At 36.4% G+C, this 23,791-nt stretch overlaps 2 protein-coding genes across 2 annotated transcripts in view; both read right to left on the bottom strand.

The window, feature by feature from the left end:
- Positions 1–138: 138 nt before the first annotated feature.
- Positions 139–11,356, bottom strand: LOC121368269. The gene is made up of 5 exons (XM_041492926.1): positions 11,227–11,356; positions 8,769–8,946; positions 7,367–7,682; positions 5,284–5,334; positions 139–4,353 (listed from the first exon to the last, which is right to left on the bottom strand). The coding sequence occupies exons 2-5, from the start codon at positions 8,814–8,816 to the stop codon at positions 779–781; spliced, it is 3,990 nt and encodes a 1,329-aa protein (XP_041348860.1). The 5' UTR covers positions 8,817–8,946; positions 11,227–11,356; the 3' UTR covers positions 139–778.
- Positions 11,357–14,753: 3,397 nt separating this feature from the next.
- LOC121368270 (dynein heavy chain 10, axonemal-like) overlaps positions 14,754–23,791 on the bottom strand; it is a 123,635-nt gene continuing 114,597 nt past the window's right edge. Inside the window, exons 68-74 of the mRNA XM_041492927.1 lie at positions 22,738–22,909; positions 21,714–21,845; positions 20,798–21,009; positions 19,424–19,591; positions 18,971–19,151; positions 18,139–18,284; positions 14,754–15,309 (exon numbers count right to left, since the gene is read on the bottom strand). Coding sequence (XP_041348861.1) covers positions 15,163–15,309; positions 18,139–18,284; positions 18,971–19,151; positions 19,424–19,591; positions 20,798–21,009; positions 21,714–21,845; positions 22,738–22,909 — 1,158 coding nt within the window. The 3' untranslated portion in view covers positions 14,754–15,162. The remainder of the gene's footprint in view (positions 15,310–18,138; positions 18,285–18,970; positions 19,152–19,423; positions 19,592–20,797; positions 21,010–21,713; positions 21,846–22,737; positions 22,910–23,791) is intronic.

The following is a 23,791-nucleotide window of genomic DNA, read 5'->3' on the forward strand; positions in this document are numbered from 1 at the left end:
CTTACATCATATATGATTTACAAATGACGTCATATCTTATTTGAAACATTACACAAGGCTGCCGCAGAGTATGATTCTTAACGTTAAATGAATCCATGAAAGGAGTTTTGATAATAGATTTAACAAAGTGTTGTTATGACGTTAAATTAAAAACCGTTTTTGTAAAACATGAAAGAAGGTATGTAATAAATACAGAACTTCACACACGTTGTTTTCGCTTCCTATTTATTGCACTTGTTTATTTTGCGAAAGAACAGATTCTTTTTTAAGACCCTTGAAAAATGTCTTGACTTTTTGTTCAGAGTCCTTAAGTTAATAAATCAGCAAATTTCACTGCAAGAGGTCAGTCCATAGGTCATGAATCATACATTCATTAGATTAATGATCAAGTCTGTTTTGTTTAACGACACCACAAGAGCACATTGATTAATCATCGGCTATTGGAAATCACTAACATTTTGTCATTTTTTACATACAATAGCCGATATGTATTTTTGTACTAGGGTGTCGTTAATCATTCATTTATTGCAGTCTCAGAGGAAACTGCTAGTTTTATTATAGCAAAAATGGGCCCATTGATTAGATTTAATGAATGCAGATAATAATAAAATGACATTGGTTAACTTATTTACACACAAGTATTTGACAACATAGTCTGTATGATTAAATTCCAATTTAGATTGTGTACTAACACATCTCGATTTGTTCTGTTTCAAAATTTATGTACCAACTAATAAAATAAAAACTGTAAATAAACTTTGAAGATATAAATGACAATCTATGGTGTGTGAGAAGATGCATCCACCTGGTCCTGAGAAGCTGGTTTATCTTGAGCAGTATTCAACAGTTCAGGGTAGTTCTCTTCAAGCATCTGAGCAAATTCTCTAAACTTGTCTGTTTGTAACCAGTCATAACAGTTCTTCCCAGAGGCATCTCTTGCTAAAACATCAGCCTTCTTTGTTATTAATAACTGCGCTACATCTGTCCTGCCCGTTTCACAAGCGTACATCAGTGGTGTTTTCCCCTTTTTCGATCTGCTGTCGATGTCAAAATCCAAACAAAGAAACATTTCAACCATTCGAACATCACTATTACAGGCAGCCATGTGCAAGCAGTTTAGTCCACTGTCAGAAACTACTGTCATATCAGCTCCTCTGTTCTTCAAAAGCTCAACAACTCTTACGCTACCATAGCGACTTAAGAACAAAACCGGGGTCCAACCATTTTCTCCTCTGCAGTTGATATCCATTTCATAGTCAATAAGCTTTGTAAGAAATTCATTACAGTATTTGTTCAAACAAGCATAATGCATACAATTTCTGTTCTCTTTGTCATAAATAAAAAGATCAGCTCCCTTGGCAACAAGTATATCCACAAGAGTTACTTTCCCTTCATGACAGCAATACATAAGTGGAGTCTTTCCTTTATCAGTTGTGCTGTTTACATCCCAGCCCTTGAAAAGAAGAAGCTCCACTTTTTCTGTATTACCATCACAACAAGCTAAATGAAGACAATTCAATCCTGTCTTGGTATTGACGTTTTCGTCCGCTTTGACTGACAATAAATGCTCTACCAGATCAGCCTTGGCGTAACGACTTGCAAACAGCAGGGGAGTCCATCCATCTGCATCTCTGGCATCAACATCCATACCTAATTCAAGCAATAGTTTAGCTATATTTAGATAACCTGCCTTGCATACAAGGTGTAGAGCATTTCTACCATAATGATCACATGCACATATATCAGCAGAGTTTTCTATTAAAAATTCCACAACTTCAATTTGACCTTCTATACATGCCCATAATAATGGTGTTTCTTTTAATGTGGTCTGTGATTCAATATGAAATTCAGACTCGAGTAATGTATCCACCATATGGACACTGCCCCCTAATGCAGCCAAGTGGAGACAATTCAAGCCATTATCCACCAAGACGTTTTTGTCAGCTTCATAAAAAAGCAGTAGGTTGACAATTTCCACATTGCCATAACGACATGCATAGCAGAGAGGGGTCCACCCCTTTTCACTTTTACAGTTAATGTCTATGTCATGCTGGAGCAACTTCTTAATCAAACTACTATTTTCTGATTTATAGCATGCATAGTGAAGACATGTTTTACAAGACGCATCTGTTTTGGTAATATCAGCACCGTTATCAAGAAGCATTTCTGCTATCTGGGTTTGTCCTTCAAAACAAGCATACATCAATGGAGTCTTCAAATTATTACCAACACAGTTGACATCCATGTCTTCTGATAGAAACATCTGCACTATTTCTTTATTTCCATTGCAACTAGCCAAATGAAGGCAGGTTAACCCTGTATCAGTAACCACGGTTTTGTCTGCATATTTTAACAAAAGTTTTACAGCTCTCAAATCTCCATAGCGACATGAATACAAAAGTGGTGTCCAGTTTGCTTTTCCCTTAAAATTAATGTCAATGCAAAGCGTGCAAAGCATTTCTATGACTTCTGTTTGATTACCAAGGCATGCAAAGTGGATGCTGCAGTTACCTATTTTTGAGGTAACCATGTATTCGGCACCTTTATCTAGAAGCATTTTCACAAGTTCCAAGTGACCATGTAGACAAGCAAGCATAAGTGGTGTGACTCCACTTTCTGTTGTACTATTGACACACGCACCAGCCTCCAGAAGTTTCTCCACAATCATTTTATGTCCAAAAGCAGCAGCCACATGAATCAGTCCACATGTTCCTTTAAATTCCAGGTAAGAAGATGAAGTCAGCTTGAAGTAGTTCTGAAATTTTTCAGTAACTTTTTCATTCATAACGTTAACAGTTATGTCTTCTACAGTTTTCAGCAATAATTGTTCTTTTACACTTGGATCCTTTGATGTGATGGTGTCAAAACCCTCACCTTTACCATTCACACATGTTGCCAATATACCCCACAATAACTCTTCAGTAGTGAAGTTGCCCAATGATAGAATTTGTGTCAAAAGATATTTATGGTTGAATAATGAAGCCCAAAACAAAAAGTGTGCTTCGTACAATGTGTCATGAGAATGAATCAATGCTGTCAACTCATTCTTTTCAGAAAGGCTATCAAATACCAGTTTTTTCACTTTCAGGTTGCTGAATGCTTGGTGAGAAAGAGAAATAGCAAACTGTTTATTACAAAGTTCTTTAGCCAACCGTTTAGCCAGCATTTCATGATTGGCTTCAGATATTGTAATCAGAAAATCACTTCCTTCATCATGAGGTTTTCCTTTAGTGCTTCCAACTTTAACTCTTATTCTTTCATTGATCACCTTCATACTGCAATGGTTGATGATAAAGCTAATATTCTCTTTGCCAAGAAGATAAGCAGTAGCATCATGAGTGGAGGCATGCAAAAATGACACATTGTCATCTTCAGTTTTTAACAATGTGTCGGTTAACGTTTCTGCCGTAGTTTTAATGCTGCTGCAGAATGGTTGAATTTTGTCTGTACAATCACCTGTGTAATTCTGAATTATTTTAACTTTTTCCTCTAATCCACTTTTCTGGCGTGTATCAGAGTCCATTAGTGATGACAGGGACAGGTGGCCATCACATAAGACCATCAGCATAAAACATGCTTTCTTCATCTTATCAGTCTTAAACAGACTCTCAAGTTCACTCTTTAGAAATTTCATTGGTTTCTGGAAAAAAGTTACTGGATCTTTTCCTTTACAGAAGACATCCATACTTGAAAATAACTGACAAACATAAGGAAAGCCAAGAGCAGTGTCTCCTTCTTTTGATATATTGGTGCATATCTTTGAAACGTCATCCTGACTAACTGAATGTCCTTTATTTGTTAAATGTTTTGACAAGATATCTTTTAACTCTTGTTCAGACATTTGTGAGTTCGACAAATCAACAGACTGTGTAAAATAGCTGTACAAATGATGCTTTATGTGGCATTTGCTTTCCTTAAGAAGCCACGTTTTTGATGTAAATATTACTTTGATATTTTTCTCATTCTGAAAATGATCTTGCATATCACTACCTGAAGTACTGCTGGTGTTTTGCAGCATGTCTGCAAGGAAATCAAAAACTTTATTAAAAGCAACAATCCTATCTTGTGTGGCTGATACTGATCCCATGACATCATCGATCACAAGTAATTTTGGTTGCTTTATTTCCACCATCTTGTCTAAGTCCAAATCTTCAATATTTTCAATGAAGAATACAGCATGGTCTCTCTGTCTATATTCTTCCATCAACATCAAAGCCATTGTAGTCTTACCAGAACCTGAACCTCCTGTTATGGTAACATATCCATTTTTCTCCAGGGAAGATCTCACTGAACAGTAGCTTTTGGTTTCCACAAATACTTTCTTGGCACTCTTTATTTTCACCTCTAACAGTTCTAAAATGAAGGGAAACAGATGAAAGTAGCAATACAATAAAATTAGCAAAATTAATACATTTCTACTTTATATAATCAACTTATGGTATTTATAACAATTGTAACTTAGGTAGTATTTTGCACTTGAGTCATGGCAAGTTCAGTTTGTCACATTCTGTATCTTTGCCCATCATTAAACACAGCTATTTTGCCATCACTCTTACATGTTTTGTGTGCAGTAATCTACTTTCATACTGCCAATTCTTGAAAGGATAAACAACAACAAAATTACTTCCATTAAATACTTTTTTTGTGGAAAAATTGATTCATTTGTTTCATAAACATTAAATGGTATCTTTTCATAATTTAACAGCATAGAAAAATAATTATTTTCAAATGCAACCACATTCATATCATTTTGTACTGAAAACTTTTGGCCGTAAAAAGAACATCATTACATGCAATGTGTGTATGGTTATATGAAGTAATGGCTGATGGATTTGTTGTAGACAGCAGAGGAATTTTTATATTAAAACCCCGTTTTAAAAGTAACAATGGGTAATAAAGAGAATTACTAACTCGCTACAAAGAGTTATATATTATCTGTCCCTCGTGAATGCATGTTGTAAAACCCTCGCCAAAAGCTTGGATTCACAACATTCATTCACTCAGGGCAGATACTTTGTAATCGCTCGTAGCTCGTTATTTATTCTCTAAATCTGAATGTTTAATTTTTGTGACCCAAGACAAATAATTCTTGACATCTGATTCAGTAAAATGATACTGTCAGGATTAAAGTAGCTAAATTATACATAAAGGCTAATAGTTACATAACTAAGACAATACATTACAAACAAACTGTTCTGAAAAATATGTCAAATTAACAGTTGCTTCAAATGTTATGATGGATGAACGTTTAAAATAGTAATTGTAAATTGCCAAAGTACTTACTAGGTAGAGTCTTACTCTTAGTCTTTGGATGTTTGATTACATCACCAGTTTCTGTAAAAGAATAATTAATACATATAAACATTTAGTTTCGGTTTCATTAAAAGCTAGTAAAAAGGATTCATGTTGCAAGGGTTACCACCCAGAGTGACACTTTTTGAAAACATCAAAATACAGTGTTGGGAATCGGTGGGAATTCCAACATCAAAATACAGTGTTGGGAATTGGTGGGAATTCCAACATCAAAATACAGTGTTGGGAATCGGTGGGAATTCCAACATCAAAATACAGTGTTGGGAATTGGTGGGAATTTCAACATCAAAATACAGTGTTGGGAATCGGTGGGAATTCCAACATCAAAATACAGTGTTGGGAATTGGTGGGAATTTCAACATCAAAATACAGTGTTGGGAATTGGTGGGAATTCATCATCAAAATACAGTGTTGGGAATTGATCATCCAAATACAGTGTTGGGAATCGGTGGGAATTCATCGTCAATCATCAGTTATAATAGACTGGCCCCAACTGGTCAACTTTCGATTACAATTGGTTACAATTCTATAAATATAACATATATTCAAAAGATAATATTTTGAAGACTTATAAATGCAATATTAACAGCATTCCTGTCTTGTTTCCAAAAGAAGGTTTTTTTTTTAATTACACCACTAGGGCACATTGATTTATTAATCATCGTCTTTTTTGGATTTCAAACATTTGGTAATTTTGACATATAGGAAACTCGCTACATTTTTCCGTTAGTAGCAAGGGGTCTTTTATATGCAACATCCCACAGATAGGATAGTACATACCACTGCCTTTGATATACCAGTAGTGTTTATGAAAGATGACCTAGACATCAACATCTGTGAGGAAACCTATTCACAGATATTAACCAATGAAGAAGCTGTTCTTCCCCTGTGCATGCCGTCTCAGTGTACAGTAGTTGTCAATTAATCACTTGTTACACCCTCTCTACATTTAATATTGTCAACTGTATGCCATGCCAATTATCCATAAAACAATGAGAGAAACTATTTGAGCCATTAAGAATTAAGTTGGTTCTGTTAAGAGCTGGGCGGTTATCTATGCATGTGACGTCAAAAGTCATAATCAGCTAGTATATCTTTACGACTTTGCTTTAATTGGTCAACATAACTGGCCAATGGAAACAGTGCTGGCAGGATAAATAAAAGTAAAAATAAAATAAATAAATAAGCATTTTGAGAGTACTGCTAAAGCAATACATGTCCCCTACAGGGCCCAACAAATATTCATATCTCCTAAGTTTATGGGCCATAACTCTATAAAAAATGGGAAAATCATTAAAGTTAAATTTGGTCTGTAACAGGACATGATAAAGCCATATACAAAGTTTCAACTCGGTATCTTAAGGCAACGCAAAAGGAAAATGTCTAAAAACAAATTCCCTCATCTCCTAAGTTTAAGGGCCATAACTTGTTAAACATGGGCAAATCATCATGAAAGTTAAAGTTGATCTGTAACATTTCAGGGGCAGGACATAGCCTAGTGGTGAGATGCTTGCTCGATGCACGGTTGGTGTGGGATCGATACCCGTCGGTGGGCCCATTGGGCTATTTCTCGTTCTAGCCAGTGCACCACGACTGGTGTATCAAAGGCTGTGGTATGTACTACCCTGTCTGTCAGATGGTGCATATAAAAGATCCCTTGCTGCTAATCGAAAAGAGTAGCCCATGAAGTGGCGACAGCTGGTTTGTTCTCTCAATATATGTGTGGTTCTTAACCATATGTCTGATGCCATATTACTTTAAATAAAATGTGTTGAGTGCGTCATTAAATAAAGCATTTCCTTCCTTCCTTCCTGTAACTACATGATAAAACTATACACACGATTTCAGCTCAATACAATGTATCTCAAGGCATTGTGAAAAAAAAACATCCTGCAAATTATGTGGGACAAACAGATGGTGAGATGCAACCTATAGACCACTAATAATATATATTTTAACAACATTTATCAGTTCTAAAACAAATACTAATAGTTCCTTTCAAAGCCCATGCACCCCATTAATTATTTGTGCTTGGTTTAAGTGTAACTCTTACCAGACTCCACATCAACGTGTGTTTCTGCCAACTTGGTTACAAGTTCTGAGTAACCAGATTTGCTCAGTGCATCAACCAGCACATCATACATGGATATTGCCGGTTTACCACGTAGCACCATATCCAGCAGTACGGTAGCCTGCATACGTCGAGTTGGTGGCTGGGTCTTTCTGATCTCATCCATGTCATCACGTGATAATGCTCCATTTTCATACATGTGGCCCACCAATAGGGGTGCCTCAATTTCATCCTGAAGTTTTGTGTAGCATTTACGAAGTCGCTCATTCTTAAGGCGTTCTTCACGACTCAAATGTACCTATTAAAGAAGATATTATTACTTGTATATAACATGAATCAAAACAGCTGTACAAAACACAAATTTCAAATGCCGAGAGCTGTATTTACAATAAGGTGATCCCCATATGTTTATTTCAGAAACATTGTGACATGCAGATCTGAAATAACCCCTGCAATTAAGAAAATGTCCACAACAAAAAAACATGTCATTGAAAAAAGCCCTGAATAGTGCAAGGCATAAAAGTGTCGTGGAGAAGTAAATCCCCCACGGCATTGCCGATCGCAGAGGTTGCTGAAACAAGGATAAAATATGACATTCACGTTATGTCCCATGGCTGTCATGCACCTGTCTTTATTGAATATTAATTTTATAATAGCTGTTTAGTTAAGTTACACAGGACTAAGAGATAAACACCTTTGACATTTTTGGGCCCTGAATATTTTTTTTCAAGAAAGAATTCCAAAATAACAAAATAATGTATCTATCATTTGAAAGCAAGACATATCTGTACACACACACACACGCACACAGAACTTGTTTTGGTTTTATTGGTTGTACTTTTCCCACATGTAACAGAGACAAACATCTTGCTGTCCCATGTCCACCCATTACACCATGTACAGGAAAAAACTGATAATGATATGTTTCCAGGGAAAAAAACCCACCTGATGTTATAATATATAACGACTGGTTTGTCTGGGGGGGTTTTGTTAGTAAAATATGATTATTATGACAACAAATGATATATCAAGAATCGTATTTTTATTAATTGCAAAATCCTTTTAAATATATTATATTTTCTTTTTGTGGGGATATCAAGCACTTCGTACATATAATTGCTCAACTTGGAACTCTTCTTTCACATACATGTTAATTCTAATTTTTATTTTTTAACAATAACAAGATTGCAAAACAAGGGTGAAAAACCTATTATACATGTACACAATGTATATAACCATTCTTTACTAAAACACTATGACAAGACATACACATGTACATACAAAACTTTGAGATTTATTAATGTATCGTATTTCTTAGCGATGAATTCAGACTAGAATGATGAACAGTTTAATAATGAATTATTGATGTTGTGTCTACACTGACCTCATCTGCAGCTTCAGCACCAGTATCCCTGCCAGCAAATGATGCCATTGTGGAAAGATTTGGGTTTCTTCAGTTACTGGTATCAAGAGTATACATGTCCATCTTGCATGAATTCAACCGTTCAGCTTGGTTACTTGTTCTTGTTGGTGTTTTCATGTTTTCATCTAAAACACCAACACTGAAAGGAAAAAGGAAAACTGAAGACACTGACATTATACAAAGATACATAACAGGGCTTCTAGATTATGGTATCCCCACTCCCATGGCTAGTGATATTCAATGTTGTGCTAGTAAATAACTAGTGAATTGTTTTTGGTCGAATGTTGCAGTTACGTCTATTTTGTAAATATGAATATCCTGCCTCCACCCCACCCGAAATGTTAGTGTGTTTAAGCTCCATCTCCCTCTTAAGGTGACATATCCGATTATTACTATTATTTTAATAGTAAAATTGTATTTACAAATTTATAGCAATAGCTATGATGTTAAAAGCACACTAAATGATATTGACAAAAAATGACTACACAGTGTTCGAAATAAGAACTTACAAGTCTGTTTGTCCTGACAAGTGAAAATCTGCTCGGACAAGCAAAATGTACCTCAATAGTTGTCCAGTGGACAAGTAAAAATGTTCAAAGCATTTTCATTTTGAGCACTCAAAAATGTGGCCCTTGTACTTGAATAAAACATAACATTTATTTGAACATGTAAAAATATTGGTGGACAAGTAGATTTCTAGACTTATTTGTCCAGTGGATTAGTGAAAACTTCAGCTTATTTATATCACTGCTATAGTGTTTGTAGCCTTGACAGTATGAACTGTCCTGTATTAGGCTACTTGTACATCATCACAGGTGTGTTTGCAGGGAGGGGGGGGGGGGGATGAGGTTGACCCTTCCTGAACTTGCAAATTTTCTTTTTTCGATATTTTCCATGGGAGCATGAACCGACCTCCCCCTGCATAATCTTTGCTTGCCAGTCTAGACCCCTCCATGCAAAAATCCCTGGACACATGCCTAAATCCGTATATGTTAAGCATTTTTTCCAATTTGGGGATTTGACGTACCCTAGTGGTAACATGTTCGCTTGATGTGAGGTCGGTCTTGGATCGATCCCCGTCAGTGGGCCCATTGGGCTATTTCTTGTTCTAGTCAGTGCACAGGGTTTTGTAAAACCCCAAAATAATTTTTTTAAATTTAATTGTACAAATGTATCACAGGTGGACCAGTTTCAGTGAGCATACGCATTCGGTTCTAAAGCATATAAATATTTATAAATAGACAGTTGTTATTCAAATACCTACCTTTTTGTTAGTATTTCTACACTTGACAGGAGCACTAAATTGGCTGCTAAGCAGCTATTTTGGCAAGTATCTATAAAGAGAGTTTTGCCAATCATATGACTTCAATAACAAAATAGCAATAGGCCCTACAGCTGAGAATAGACAAAAATAGTTTTTCTTTCAAATAACAGTCTTTGAAAATCATATAAAAAAGGTATTAAGAAATGTGTCATGTTTTATGAGTGGGTTAAGTTTGATCTTGTTTTCTTTACTCGTTTGAACCTTATTTTTATGAACATTTCTGTGAATGTGAAAGACATTTGTTTACTTTCCCCATGCAAAAGTCAACATCGTCAGAAATCTTCAAATGTACGTGCTGTTGAGCACAAACGACGAAACCACTGAAACAGGGCCCTCACCGAAACAGGGCCATGGACAATACGGAGAAATAATGGTTATCGAGACAAGCTCTAATTATTTTTAGACAATATTTCCTGGGGAAAAATATCCGCCCGGTCCCCCCTTCCCCTAACCCTTCCCCCAACCCTAGTCCTAACCCCAACCCTAACCCTAACCCTCAACCCTCAACCCTAACTAAAAATAATAATGGAGGGGACCGGGCGGATATTATACCGATTAGATACTAGTAAGTGGATATTATAAACCATATCATTACAATGGAGGGTATTACGAACTATATCAAATAGCGTAAAAAATGTTCAGCTTGGATAGGGCTTCGTTTCAAGGTAGGGTGTGACCTGTGACCTTTGATCGCTAGTTTAATTATATTAGGTTTTTCAGATATTTATCAAACTCCAAATTAAAGTTCTAAAAAGTTACGGTAATAACGAAAACAAAATCTTACTCTAGCGATTAGTCCGAAGGGACGTATAATGTGTGGTTCTTCTAAGAAAACGTGCCCCGTGCGCTATCTAGTGATAGGCCTAAAACAAACATTTCCTGCCCTACGCTGTGAATCCTGTTCACGGTGAATTTTAGTTACTAGGTCACGTAGGTGAATTTCAATACCTTGCTTGTAATGGCGACTCACCGAAATCTGATACCACAGATATTTAGTTTGACGTTCTTGAGTTTACATGTACATGATGTTGGCCACCAAGAAACAGGTCGGCCGTTTAGTTTGATCATTCTTGAGTAACTTTTAATTTAACTTACCTGTTGCCATGATGGCGACACGGAAACAGGTCAACGTACCACACTGTCCCCAGTCGACCAACTAGTTACTACTAATCCCAAAACTGTTACGAACTTGCACCACTGTTTTCATTAGTCAACTCGCCGACCCCACTTTACTTACTGGTAGTCCCATGTCCATTGTGTTATGTCGAACACCCTATTTTCACACATCATGCTCACCTTTGGGTTTATATATATATGCATTCAGGGCCGTACAATCCGGGGAGGGGGGAGGGGGGGGGAGGGGCAGTTGCCTTCCTGTCTGTGGGAAATTGCATATAAAAGTGAGAATTTCTCTTGGTTTTTTTAATCCAGAAAATAGCATACACATCTCGGGGTTTAATTTGTATAGTTTCCTTCCTGTCTGTGGGAAATTGCATATAAAAGTGAGAATTTCTCTTGTTTTTTTTTAATCCAGAAAATAGCATACACATCTCGGGGTTTAATTTGTATAGTTTCATTTGTTTATAAAAAGTAGTGCCCCCCCCCCCCCCCCCCCGGGTTTTGATCAGGGTACGGCCCTGGCATTAGCATCACTGGCATAGCCAGGATTTTATATTTGTTATGTTTAACAACGCCACTAGAGTACATTGGTAATTGGATGTCAAACATTTGGTAATTAGCCTATGACCGGTTGTCATCAGAGGAAACCTGCAACATTTTTCCTACTGCACCAAGGGATCTTTTATATGCACTTTCCCACAGACAGGAAGGTACATACCATGGCCTTTGACCAGTTGTGGTGCACTGGTTGGAACGAGAAAACCCCTAATCAGTTGAATGGATCCACCAAGGTGTTTTGATCCTGCGATACAACCACCTCAAGCGAGCACTCAACCGACATCTAAATCCCACCCTGTATGTGTACCGGGTATATGTGTCACAAGTCAAGGGTAATCTTTTCACAACTAAGTTTATTTTAGAACATTTGTTGTAAACACTTTAGTGATTAAAAATATAAATTGCAGCTTTGGTAATTAAGTCTAATGTGCAGCTATGAGCTATGCTAAGACACATTGTGTTATACTTAATTTGATTGCCAGTACAAATGTTTGGAAGGAATTTGGGCGTTGGTGAACACTACCAGCCTTGGTGGTGCAGTGGTTAAACCATCGGACTACAGGCTGGTAGGTACAAGGTTCACAACCCGGAACTGGCTTGAACACAGAGCAAGTTCTGAAGGGCTCAGTGGGTAGGTGTAAGGCCACTACACCCTCTTCTCTTTCACTAACCAACAAACAACTAACCCACTGTCCTGGACAGACAGCTTTTATCCAATTAAGGTTCAAGCATGCTGTCCAGGACACACACCTCAGCTATCTGGCCTGTCTGTCCAGAACAGTGAGTTATTGTTAGTGGTTAGTGAGAGAGACGAGGATGAAGTGGTTTTACACCTACCCATCGAGTCGTTAAAACACACTCTGGATGGGAGCTGGTACTGGGCTGCGAACCCAGTACCTACCAGACTTGTGTTCAATGGCTTAACCATGACACCACCAAGGCTAGTTGTGAGAAATAAATTGAAACAGTATTTAATAACCTCAAGAGTTGACACATTTAACTCTAGTTGTGGAATTGGATTTTATATATATATATATATAATTTATTGCTGTCAAAGGTCTTCAAATAGTTATTGTTTGAAGCTCTATTCTAGTATATTTCTCTGTATTTGGCATTTAATAGTTCTATATTCATCTTGGTGTTATAATTTTACAAACAACAAATTTAACCCCCCCCCCCCCCCCCCCCCCCCCCCCCAAATCTCAAAGACAACGTTTTTGCACTCCGGGGCAGATCTAATCAATTCTTCAGACAGTTTTCCAATTAAAGTTAATACAGACACCATTTTGTTCCATTTCTTGTAAGAGTATAATAAGTATTTTATATGGGATTCTGATTTATAAAATACTGTGTCAAATACCCAAACAAAAGTCAAAACCACACTTTTAATACAATGTATAAAACAAACAAGGAAAAATCTTAATGAAAATGTTTATTTTCATTCAGTATAAATAATTGGTATTAGTAAAAAATATATAGATAAATAGTGTAACGTTGCATGCTTTTTTTTATTAACCATAAAACAACAAATGTGAATGGATGATAACCAACAAAATATTAAATGGAAGGTGGTGGTACACACATACACACCTGTATAATGCTATTCAGTCCAGAATGTTTTTATGCTACATGTAAATAATACTGAAATACAAACATTAAGAGCTTCAAATACTGTGATTTTTTTATAAACATTTTTTTAAATAGGGAACACACATGAAGATATACAATGTATAAAGATTTTTTCTTGTTCAACAAATAAAATTATGATATGACAGTTTTGTAATCAATATAAATAAACCATCATATTGCATTTATTTGTAATTAAAAACAGCAAGAAATATATTATTCTGGTATATTTACAATGTTTGAAATTTTAACAAGATATAACTCCTGCAACAATAGACAAAACAATGTACTGATTTGCAAAAAAAAAAACCCCAAACAAAATAAACAACAACCCTCTTTCTCCATATTTAGCTAACATTTGGCAGGTAATTTAAGTTTCATAATAAATTTACAGCCAGTAACAGAACGGCTACACTACGTTCTGTACACGTGTAATTCCCCAATATAGATGCACCAGACAAAAATTAAATATTAAATAATTAACCTAATACTTAACAAATGAAATAACAGCTGACATCATCTACACTATAGGATGTTGTTCATTTAAATCTAAATCCCACCGTTTTTATTAAAGCCAAACTGAAGTGGAGGTGTTCACAGCAGATGCTGAACACATCCAGGAAACAAGACAGGGTGAAGATTATACATTTCATCGTACTCGCAATTACTTAATTAATTCTTCTCAACTAAGGTCTCGCTACACAGATGTCATCTGCCATTGAAATCCATGTTAAACTGCCCAACTTCAAATGAAGATTGCCAACAGAACGGGTTCTCGTTGGCACTAACAACATACACCATTGCAAACATACATTATATAAGCATTTATTTTCACTCCAAAATTAAGAACATTTCCATCTCAGTTTTTTGCTATATGACTACATATGGCTGTAGTACCGGTCAGAACAAGTGGTTCATTAACCAATTAACTCTGGCTGACTCTTGCGCTATACACCCATGTCCCAAAAGGTCAATGCAATATATTACAAAATAACATGGACAAAATACAGCCAGAAGGCTTACCATTAAAGATACATTTAAAAAAAAAATCTTCACCATTTCCTAGAAGTGAATGTGTGAACCATAACTTGTGTCACAATTAAGAACGATAGTGGACCGTGATGAATGAACTCTCACCCGGAAGTGATCTGTGTAGTGAGACCTAAGAGAATAGCTTTCCCTTGTAATAAATCCCAATACAAAAATACAATATATCGGGTATAAGAAACAATATTTATTATTTACACATGAAAGTTCATTCACCATCTCTTCAATAATTGCTGTTTAATAGCCTCACAGATATAAGTTACAATTATTAGAAAACAGTTTTAAAAACATTAGTGTCTGGTGTACACTGATGACACTTATCGCAAGTAGATTGTGTTAATACACCTGATTAGATATACAAAAGATCCTGACAATATGTGTTGCCATCAATTCAGTAGTTGGGGCTGGTTCAGTTGTGTAAGTCTATATTAAAAATAACACTATGTCTAAGCTCTAAATCTGTCAATACTTTCAAAGTATTCATATGCAAAAGTTAGCAGTCATATGTTTAATTCAGATCCCCATCACTGAACTGTGTTTAAAAGTTAGCGAACCAATAGAATTCTCCAAGTAATCAAAGTAATTCACTCCATGCCGACAAGTTCTGTGATTATAAGCAGCCATGAAACAAACTGAGCCTGGACTAAAAGTGTTGTCCACATGTGAGCGTGGATGTTTAGTTTAGTCCGTGTTCAGAATGAGACAAAGTCCTTGCAGAATCCAGTGAGAGATGTGTTCAGTAGTGGCGAGATCCGCTTCAAACACGAGACCCACACCCATCGCATTTCTCCTCTGAGATGTCACATACACAGGAGTACGGAACGTGTTCTGGGGAAAAAAAGAGGCAGATTATATGTTTTTTAAATGTATCAATGTAGTAAAATAAAGCAAAAACCCCAAACAAACATAATGAAATGAGAAATTATTCCCAACAACCTGAAAATATCACATAAAAATATGATTAATAAATAAATGCACATAATTCTCCAAATTATAAAATGGTCAACAGTTGTATACTGACTAGTGTATGACTAATAAGAAAATCAAACAGATTAAGAAATCTGAACAACCCCAAAACCCACTATCAATGGTATTATGAAATATACTAAAAGGCAAAAGTTATTGTGACATGGATTGTTTGGAGTAATAAATTTGTGAATGGATTTATGGATGTAAACCAGAGAAAATGTGCATGAAACAGCTCGAAGAAATGCAACCAAGCAGTTGTTGCAGCGATTGCATGCTTTGTGCAAGAAACATGGAATATTCGGAAGAAATCCTGTCCTGTGTTTACCATCAAAGGCCAGACATTCAGTCGCAAATCATTGCCATTCTGTGCAGCCTTCAGAAGTCCAGAAGTCAGAAAAACACCATTAGTGAACTGTTTGATGCAATTTCGTCATACCACGTCTCAGTGAAAATGACAGATGGCGAGTCATAGGGATGCTTGAATCTGGGACATCCCATGTCAATTCAACTTCCACAGAAACACCATATGGCACTTATGGCAATGATATCAACAAAACAACCAGGTCAGGGACCGTCTCCGTAGTGACCGACCACCTGTGACAACCCCTCGTCAAGACACATGGATCCGTACCATGCATCTGCGAAACAGGTTCCAGCCAGCAAACCTCACAGCCCGTACCATCCCTAGCAATAGAGGTGTATCTGCAAGGACAGTCCGACGACATCTACACATCTACAGCATCCTTGGACACACTCGCTACTGACTGTGTGAACTTCGCTCTGGACCCCCTCTAGTGATGTGGCTCATTTGCATATGGAAGGTGCGCCCTTTTCATGGACTATTGCTCATTGGCATATCTTCAGACATTTCTCTTTCCATGTTATAACGTTACATACATGGCAGTAAAAACTTATCATCAATTATCTTTGTCTTTTGTGTGTCACAATAACTTTTGCCTTTTAGTATACAAAGGTGTAGTCCTTCTCAACAACAGAGTAATTCAATAATTTTAACACTTTGTCATGGCGAGTATCCTCAAAAACAAAACAAGCATTCAGAGAGTACTGCTAAAGCAATACATGTTCCATCTGGGCCCAACAAATGTCTGTACGGGTCATATAACTCTATAAAAAAACAACCCTGGTAAATCACCATAAAAGTAAAACTTAATCTGTAACAGTACATGATCAAGCAATATACAACATTTTATCTCAATATCTAAAGAGTTTGGAAAACAAATTTTCATATCTCCTAAATTCAGTGGCCATAACTGTGTGAACATTTATCTGCAATGGTATATGATAAAGCCATAAACAAAATTTCAACTCAATATCTCAAGGCATTGTAAAGAAAAAACATCCGGAAAATTTAAGTGGGACAGACAGATGGACGGACAGAAGGATGGAGATGAAATCTAGTCCCCTCCGGTAGGACCAATAGGGACTAATAACTGACATGACCAGCGGCCACCTAAATTGGATCTCAAATATCCAAAATATATGTGTAAATATTTACTGTTCTATAAACAAGCATTCTGAGAGTACTGCTAAAGCAATACTTGTCCCCTACTGGGCCGAACACATTTTCATATCTCCTAAATTCAAGAGCCATAACTTTGAAAAACTTGATCTGTAATAGTATGTGATAAAGCTATTTATCCTATAACTTACCCATGATATCCATGTCATAAATCCATGTGATAATTTAGTGTCTTAACCCGGTTAATAACAGTATGCAAATTGAAAGGTCTCTAGGTAATGTGTTGCTGTGGATGGGTCATTTGTTTACAAGCCAACAAGACCTGTATACCTGAGCATAACATTTTCGGCAGAGCCTCGACAAATACCGATTAACATAGACTCAGATGATATTTTCCATATTAAAAAATACTTGTGACGAATCCTCTATATACAAAATTTCATCTCAATATATTTAAGCACTGCAAAAAAAAAATGCCCTCCAAAACTTGATCTGTAACAGTATATAGTAAAATTATACACAAAATTTCAGCTCCATATCTCAAGGCACTGTGGAAAAAAAATCCGGAAAACTATGTGGGACAGATAGTCCATGCACTCCGGTTGAACCAGTAGGAGACTAAAAAAAGACTTTTTAAATAAGCATTCTGAGAGTTCTGCTAAAGTAATACATGTATACCATTATCAGCCCCAACACATTTTCACTTCAAGGGCAATATCTCTGTGAAAAATGGGTAAATCACCCATAAAGTCAAACTTGACCTGTAACTGTACATGATAAATCTATGTAAAACATTTCAGCTTCATATCTCGAGGCATTTGTGAAAAAAAGTCCTGATACCAATTTCAAGGACCATAGAGGGTGGGACGTATCCCAGTGGTGAATCGCTCCCCTGATACACAATCTGTCTAGAATCGATCCCTGTTGATGGGCTCACTGGGCTATTTCTCGTTCTAGCCAGTGCCGATGCTTAATAAATCAATGTTCTCTATCGCCATGAAAGTCAAACTTGATCTGTAACAGTACATGATAAAGTTATACACAAAATGTTAGTTCAGTATCTTGAGCCATTGCAAAAAAAAGTCTGGAAAACCATTTGTGGGACAGGCAGACAGAAGGGTGGAGATAAAACCTATAGTCCCCTCCAGTTAGACCAGTAGGGAACTAAAGAGAATAACAAAAAAAAAAGAAACAAAAAAGTATTTTACCTGAAGTTTCAGTCTGTGGGCCTCTATTGGAATGATCTTCAAAATAGGTAATTCTTGAATTAGCTGTTTTGGTTTCTGTCGAACAATACACCTATTTTCAAGATCCCATGCAGCACCTTCCAGGAATAACCCTGACACAAAGCAGCCTGTAATAAAAAAAATATTTTTTAATTACATTGTCAAGTTTAACTTTCATCACTGTATTATTACTTGAACTGTACAATGTGTAAAATCTCCAATATGTAAGTTATTTCTGTAGTAAACTGATCCGATCATCCCAACAGTCAATGAGATGGATTAAAATCTTCTGAGTCCTTGGTTTCCATTTTCAGTCACATGATAAAAGATTCCAATTAGTTTGAGGGCCACTACTGGGACAACCTAGAGAGACAAACAACAACAACAGCCATCAATAGACTACGTTCCGATAATGAGCTACTCTCGGCAAGTTCAAAACTATATGTAGCTCCACTTTATTTTTTGGCTGACCATTAAAAAAAGCCCCCAAATTCCTTCATTAAAACTGTGCAACTGTTCTTTTTGGCTTAATCCTACAAGACTTTCAAAATTCCATAGCACCAAAACTACCCCCCAGCTCACTACTGACCCCGGTCGGGCTCTTGGTGCTCTCTTGTACCTGCCAGTGCTGGCGTTCCTCTCTCCCACGCACCCCAAACCCTTTCCTGTCCTGGACAGAGGAGCCGGCCAAGGCCGGCATGTGTGCCCATGACAGGTGTGCGCTACAAGAAAAGCTGATTTAGTCATAAATACATAATGTGTTAGATGAACTGAACGTGAACTAGCCAAATAAGCACCATATTTGTTTGTATACCTTGGTGAGCTCTCTCTGCAACATCTTCGGCCGATTGATACTTCGTCACATTGGTGTACAGTGTGGACTTGTCAAGTGGCCAACCATTCTTACGACATGTGGCTTGTACAAGAGCTGTGAGGTAGGACTCGGGAATATGCAGCCCAGACAACCACATAACTGAAGGTTCACCCTCATTCAGCTAGAAGACAACAACAACACTAACATTAAACAGAGAAACTGGATAACAATCACACAGGACCATGTTTGTAAAGTGGCAATATACTGAACTTGGTCAACTAAATTTCAATCAAATGATAAGCTATCTTTTACATTATGTTAACAAATGGATGTGTGGAACAGCTGATCTCATCAATATAGTAAGAGTTAAATTAAAAAAGAGCAACAGGATAGTTGTATGAAATAGAGATGTTTGCATTACTATACAAAGCAGTTGCATTGAAAATCACTTACCCAACTAACATACTGCGCGTTCCTCCTGAGGAAGTGTGTCATCCAGTTTCCCAACGACTTGAGTGTGTCCGGGGCAAGACGCCTCCAGATGGAAGGAATGAAGCCATTGAAGAGTGATTTGGCTACATCGTCCAGCTCGCTGCTCATTCCAACCTCACCTGCCAGTGCCTGAAGTGAAAGCAACAAACACATCAACTACAGTAACCTTTAGGATACTACAGGCGAGATATCTTGCCCAATGTCGCACAAGTTGGCTCTTTGTATACCACATGCAGTGCATTCACTACTTCATACTGCCTGTCATTTTGCATGTGGCACTGGATGGCAATAACAACAGAATGACCAGAAATAACTCTGACAACAACAGGCGATTGTGACAGCTTATTAACTTTAACCGTTTTACCAACAATGAAAATCACAAAATATTGTGATGTGAATCATAGTTTGTTTCCAAAACAAATTGTGGTTAGCAAAAGACAGTGATCGGGAATAACTGCTGTAAATATTGGACATCTGGCCACGAATGTGCATAAATAAGCCCAACTTTATCCCTCTTTTTTTGCACAATTTTAAACACTAACTGCTCTAAAATTAATAAAACCCATACAAATAATACCTATCCTTTCACATATGAACATTATTTTATATGTTTAAAAACTTTTAAAGTAAATATATCTCAGTAAAACATGGTTTTATGAAAAAAATAATCCAGTAGTCTGAAATTACACAAGATTTTAATTGAAAAGTACAGATATAGAATAAACATGTTACAAATCACTGAATGAATCTCGCTTAGTATCATCAAAACAACAGACAACAATTAAAAAAATATTACGTCTGTTACTGATTAACTTTGACGTATTGCGACTTGTAACAAATTTTGACTTGAATGAAAGAAAGAAATGTTTTATTTAACACATTTTATTTACGGTTATATGGCGTCAGACATATGGTTAAGGACCACACAGATTTTGAGAGGAAACCCGCTGTCGCCACTACATGGGCTCCTCTTCCGATTAGCAGCAAGGGATCTTTTATTTGCGCTTCCCACAGGCAGGATAGCACAAACCATGGCCTTTGTTGAACCAGTTATGGATCACTGGTCGGTGCAAGTGGTTTACACCTACCCATTGAGCCTTGAGGAGCACTCACTCAGGGTTTGGAGTCGGTATCTGGATTAAAAATCCCATGCCTTGACTGGGATCCGAACCCAGTACCTACCAGTCTGTAGACCGATGGCCTGCCACGACGCCACCGAGGCCGGTCCTGACTTGAATGAATGAATGAATGAATGTTTAAGGAAACCCCAGCATAGAAACACACATCGGCTATTGGGTGTCATTGTCTTAAATAATATATTCCAACAAGACAAACCCGCTTTAGTGTGATCAGAGATCTCCTCATCCTGTTGCCAAGGTTGTTGAACCTCTCCAGTTCCTGCAGTAAAACCACCGTTGTTGGTGTCACACCAATGCCAAACTTCTTCTTTATTTTGTCCAGCTCAAACTCTGGTGGTAGACGGCTCAACACATCAGTTGCTATCTTGTCAATGAAGTCTTCTCGACTTATACCCGAGCTACTTTCACCTGGTAACATGAAAAAAAAAACCCAAGACACATTAAGACAAAACATTTATAACAAAGATTTTTTATCATAAACTCATGAACTCAGCAGCATGCAATGACTAATTCCACACTGCAAATGTAATGAAACCATATCATGTTGTGTTTCTTAAATAAATATTTACCAACTTTATAATAGGTAAAAAGAAAGAAAAATGACAGTGATGAATTCTGAGAATATACTTCTTTAACATGACTAAGCTTCAAAAACAATATGTAAAATAGTGTCTAATCACTTTACTTATTGAACCGATAAAATCAAGTACTCTTCATCGTCTAAAACAAATCATGTTAAAAGTATTCATCAGTTACAGCTACAGTTACTAGTGCACTGTATTAAAAAAAAAAAAAAAAAATGCGTTTTCACTTAAAAATTAGTATCTAATATTTATAACTGTATTACAGTTTAATGCCAATATCCTCTAATTTGATATTTGAGAGTGAATTTCATAAAAGCAGACATATCTTTAGTAATATGGTGCCATATTGAAAGAATTAACTCTGGTGATTTTGTTTTACATATGATTATATGGGATTTTTTTATATTATTGGCTGTAATTAACTGGTGGCCTGAATTTAAAAGACACTAGCTTTGGGCATTGCTGTGTTAAACAAAATGTGAAACCTTTATGGTACGAGTTGTATCGTACATACAAACCACTACTCACCAGTCTGTGGCTGCAACTCAACAAGATGAGACCACATATCACGAGCTGCCTGGGTGTAATATCCAATCTCAGCATTTGGATGAAGACCAAACACTTCCGGTGTATTTGACAATGGAAGAGACTCGATGAAAGCTGGAAGAAAGTTATAATAGTTTAGCCACAATCTTCAAAGAAATTTCACAAGTCAAAATATTACCGTAACATAGGCAAAAACAGGTTACTTCATCTAATATTCACTTGTGTCAACAGGAACTGGGGAGGTTGGGGAAGGCAGTGCCCTCCTATCTGAGGCCCAAAACACTTACTTTTTTGTCTTATTACATATCTAAACACTCCCCACCCCAAAACAAAAAAGTGCTTGTGTTCCCTTCTACCATCATTTTGCAAATCTTGCTATGGGCCGGGTCAACAGAAAAAGAGGTGCCATTAATCAAATACTAACATATTTTGCTACAGAATGGTAAAACTGAATGATGATGTCAATAGGAGGGATTATTGTAATGCATAATCAATGAAAAACCTGATTCAACCCTTTTAAATGGTAAACAGGAGGCCAATATGGTTGATTCCATCATAGTAAAATAAGCAGTAAACATAAGTAATCACAAAGTTTCACTTGCAGTGTAAAATAAAATTCCAGGAGTACACCAAAATATTTATGATCATATTAAGATTGTCTTTTACAAGAAATCTTTTAATCAAACTTGACAACAGGACACTGTCTTGGCTTCATTCATAATAAATATATCTAATAATCAGAAGGTGGATGATTGAATAAGGGTTCTTTATTCTGGATAGATCACAGTTTAAGTTGAAACCCTATTTAAAAAATAATAACAACATGATTAATATGTCACACACAAAAGGATAACAATATGTAAGTTTCCACAAATACATTCTCTGCAGTATATTTAGTAACAGTGGAACACTGGAGAAGATTTTAGAAGTGAAGTTAAAATGATACATTTGTCCAAAATGTAACTATGTGGCACATTAAATGAGTACCCGAGCACCCACAACTCACCAACATATTTGTCTTTTGGTCCATCTTCTGGGATCCTGTAGTCTACTTCCTCATTCAAGAAAAAGTGGAATGGCTGAAATGTGTCAAAGATGAAGTCTCCCATGTATTCATTCATGTACGTGCGAAGAACACGGCGATCAAAGTCATCAATGGCTCTGCCACCATACATAACCTGAAACAAGTACACAATCAGATATCACACAAACAGCCAACACAAGCTGAACATCATTTCAATAGCTGAAGCTGCAATTCTGCACCACCATATTACAACATCACTTACAAATACAAAATACAAACACTGTTACAGTTTTAATAAACTAATGTGTTATCACAATGAACAGTTATCGTCAACTGCCTTCATAAACAACCTACATGTCTGTCAGCATGTTTTTTTAAATACTTTGTAACACAAACCTGTGAAAAACCACCTTACTTCTCATTCTTAAAATGGAGAATAATAAACTTATATGTGACATAAAGAGAATGACCTATGTAAATGATTAAATAATAAAAATATCCTTTAGACTGCAGCTTTAAGAAGCAAGATACATTTAACTACTATCAAACTGTTTTAATGCCAATATTGGGACCTAACTGATTTTGGCATTATCAGACCTGTCAACCTTTAGTCAAGAGAAAGCAGGAGGTGTGTGTTGAAAAAGCAGGAGATTTTTTAAATTCACACAATTTAACCCAAAATCGCAAGATTTAAAAAAACAACATTATTACAATAAGTTATATGAATACTATATAATGTCATATATACTTGTTAACCTTAGATCTTGGCATTAAAAAAACAAAAAACATGAACATGAACAAGACATTAAAAAATTAATTAGTACATTTACAGCCTTACAGGTTGCGTTACATTATCATTTGTGGTTAGTGTACCTAAGTACCAAAGACAAATTTATATAAATTAATATACAGTTTTTACTGTAATGAGGAACGGTGGCGTGGTACTCATTTAAAATCATTATAATGATTCAATAAACATTGTATTTTCATTAATCATAAGTAAAACCTCATTACAGAAATCGTGTGAAATATACCG

Source organism: Gigantopelta aegis, chromosome 3 (genome assembly GCF_016097555.1).
Source record: "Gigantopelta aegis isolate Gae_Host chromosome 3, Gae_host_genome, whole genome shotgun sequence".
Taxonomy (NCBI): domain Eukaryota; kingdom Metazoa; phylum Mollusca; class Gastropoda; order Neomphalida; family Peltospiridae; genus Gigantopelta; species Gigantopelta aegis.